The following is a 3,443-nucleotide window of genomic DNA, read 5'->3' as shown; positions in this document are numbered from 1 at the left end:
CATCCTTCCCTTTATCTTAAAGGCAACTACATATGATCGTTCTGTTTTGACCCCCCCCCGCAAAAAAAAAACCCAACTTTTATTGATAATTTGGTTGGAGCTTCTTTGGTTTTTGAGAGTAGATTAAACACGAGTTCTGCCCTGTTTTCTATCTTTGATACAATCTCTCTACTGCGCTGAATACAATCCTTGGCACCCTGCGACAATTGACCAGAAGAACAATAACTGTAATATTATTACTTTTTCCCCGTAGTTGCTTCTCTTATATATATATACATCGAAAGGCAGCTATCTCAGATCTATTTGTAAGCCTAATTAACACTTCCTAGTAGGAGCCAAAAGACGTGAAACAAATTTAAAGCAAAATGTTCTGCTGCTGTAACCACATCCGATAGAAATCAAAGGAAGGTGATCATAGATTGTCATGTCAACTTTGTCCTATTCATTACTAAGAAAAATATAATTCAAAAGAGTTTCGAACCATTCCCCACCCAATACTTTCCCGCCCATAGAGAAAAAGGCCACGAGATACTTGACGCTTGAAGAATATCAATATTTTCAAACTGAAGAAGAGAACATCAAATAGACTTTTAGGAGCATGATTAAAGGTTCCAATTCCAATGTTTTCGTGAATTAAAACAAATAAGTCATGCAATTCTCGTCATGCAGTTGGAAATGGTCAAACTTCGAACTACAGTTTTTTTTTTTTTAAACACAACATTTTCATGAACATTATGCAGGAGACTAAATATAAGAAAAACATTTACTTGAATAATCCCAGATAGATCTAATAAACAAATTGCGGTGGCTTCGGTAAAATATCCTTTTTTTTAAATCTACTGATTATAACTGGAACAAATTAAGTTTTATACAGTAAAACACAAAAAGGCATAAAGGCATGCCTTTGAAATTGAAATTCCAATATATTGCATAATACAGTATACAACACAGCTTGTCCACCTTTTAACATCCAGTGCCCATTTTGCCCCCTTTAATCAAGACGTAAAAGCTTTTGCACAATCCATCTACATATTGTATTTCCAAGTGGAACATTAAATTACCCCTATCACCACCTGGGTGATCTGCACCTCCCATCAAAATTGCCAGCCGCCCGCTAGTGAGCGATACCACTCATGTTAGCAAGCAATTATACAGGATAATTTCTACCGTTGCCAGTTTCCATGTTTATACCAACTCCATTTTCTGAAAGTGAAATTTGTTTCCTAATATTATTTTCTAAAGAGTTTAATCGAAACACCAGTGCTCTAATGAAACAACCAAAAGAGGTTGGAATTTGTATTTCAAGGAATATGCCTTCCATTTTCTTGTCGCAAAGCACTCATTTTGCTTTTATGCCCTTCTGATGTCGGAAATGAATGATATACATACAATAACAGTAATATAGTTGTTTTTTTAAATCTTACCTTGTTATTTAGACTGTCGTCCTCTGACGTCACAGCGGCTGCAGTTGTCTCCCCGTCCTCTGCCCACTCCCCTTGGACGTTCAGGTGCTCTTCTTCCATCACGTGACCTCCGAGATCCCCACAAGAATCAGACATAATGGAAATATCCTCCTCCTCCTCGCCCTCTTCTCCCCCCTCCTGGCGTGGACGTTTGTTGAGATCCTGCGACATCATTGGAAATATATTGGCCTTGTTTGAGGTAACTTCTTCTTCCTCCTCCATGCTGGGATGGTCTGATGTTGTGTTGTTGATGTGGTTTCTGCTGTTGATGCTGTTGTTGTTGTTGTTGTTGTTGTTGTTGTTGTTGTTGTTGTTGCTGTTGCTGCTACTACTGTTGTTGTTGTATTGGTGTTGTCGGGAGTGAATACGGAGATCCATGGAACCTTGATGATCGTCTTCAGCGAAAGAAGTACGATGTTGTGGAAAGACGGCGGTGTTCATGTTATTGTGCGGTGGTTGCTCATATCCCGAGTTCAAACCCCCCAAAGAGCCCAAACGGTGATAATGCTGAAATGTCAACCTCTGATGCACGAGGGGGGTGTCACCGGATATGACGTCCGCCATGTTGGATTTGTTGAGTTGTCTCCCAGCGGCTACGTCCGCGGCTTCCTCTTCCTGGAGAGTTAGGTGAGGGCGGGTCTCATCGGCGAAGGACGACGGACTAGGAGAGCCATCAGACTCGAACCTCGTGTCCTCCGGTTCTGATGGCGAGCCTCCTCCTCCTCTCACACGTACTCCCTCATGTTCGTCGTCATCGTCCACGTTGACATCCCCGTGATCTCTGAACTTTGAGGCCCCGAAGTCATCTCCTAGCACACGGCTGATGCTGAACGGATTGAGGTCACGCTTCTGAAAATTGTCGTTTCTCCACATGATGTCTCGTTTTGGAATTGCGTATTCCCCAAATGATAGCACAGCTTGGTTATTATCCAGTTGTGTAGAGTTAAACTATATAATTAAATACATGTTTCGTTTGTGTCAATTGCAATTTTTCCTTGTTTTCGTTCTTGTTTACATAATAAACGAGAAAAAAATGTTTTTAATATATATTCGTTTTAGATCAGAATTGTTTGTTTGTTGCTTGGGTAAGTGTTTTACGGCGCTAGCAACTGCATACGGTCGTATTATTATGAGCGCGCTCAGAATTGTGGACAAGAATATCCCACACTTGAAACACAATATAAATATCCGATCCTCCCACTCCTCCTCCTCCTCAAAGGTAGACCTACAATTAGTTATTGTGCAACTATTACCTTTGAGCTGTCGATAAAGCTTTGCACGCAAATCCCTGCAGTCCGAAGCGTGAATGTCAGCAGCAGCGTCAAACGAGAGAGGGGACAAGAATCACGAATGAGAGCGCCTGGTCCCCGGTAATCTTTAAACCCTTAACGGAATAACGGACGCTGTTCCCCGGTTCTAAGCGGCGTACAAGCGGTGATATCGTCGTATCGCTAGATTTCCATTGTCAGCTCGGCTTCTGAAGACTGAGACAGAGTGGTGGTGGTGGGGGCGAAAAAAAAAAAGGAAGGGAGGGCGGAGAAAGGAGAGAAAAAAAATCGAGAGGTAAGAGAGAGAGAGAGAGAGACAGAGAGAAAAGCGAACGTAGTAATAAAACTATAGCTCTCACAAAGTCGGGCGAGGCGGTAGCGAGAAACGAGCAGGGTTCTGTTGTTGAAAGGCTGGCGGAACTGTAGTGGGCAAACGACGTGCCTTCAGGGCTAGTCCCCGCCCACAAGGCTGGTCGGGGGCACCGCCCCTTTTTGACTTTGTCACGCCTTCACGGGTCGATGAAACTCTCCCAAGTATCTCGCTTCTGCCTCCTCTTTTTGTGCCCACCCGATTCTCCTTTCTTCCCCCTTCCCCTTTCTACTCCATTCACCTTTTTACCTCATTCTCTCATTCTCTGTTTCAACCTGTATCTGTCTCGGTTTCTCCATGCACTCCCCCCTCTCTCTCTCTCTCTCTCTCTCTCTCTCTCTA

General features: G+C 42.9%; 1 protein-coding gene across 1 annotated transcript in view; it reads right to left on the bottom strand.

The window, feature by feature from the left end:
* LOC101856661 (uncharacterized protein DDB_G0288805) overlaps positions 1 to 3,120 on the bottom strand; it is a 27,702-nt gene extending 24,582 nt beyond the window's left edge. The window contains exon 1 of the mRNA XM_005099195.3: positions 1,425 to 3,120. Within this exon, the coding sequence (XP_005099252.2) occupies positions 1,425 to 2,336 (912 nt within the window). The 5' untranslated portion in view covers positions 2,337 to 3,120. The remainder of the gene's footprint in view (positions 1 to 1,424) is intronic.
* Between the last annotated feature and the right edge of the window lie 323 nt (positions 3,121 to 3,443).

The sequence above is a fragment of the Aplysia californica genome, unplaced genomic scaffold, assembly GCF_000002075.1.
Source record: "Aplysia californica isolate F4 #8 unplaced genomic scaffold, AplCal3.0 scaffold00205, whole genome shotgun sequence".
Taxonomy (NCBI): Eukaryota; Metazoa; Mollusca; class Gastropoda; order Aplysiida; family Aplysiidae; genus Aplysia; species Aplysia californica.
This window is presented reverse-complemented; position numbering and strand designations above follow the sequence as displayed.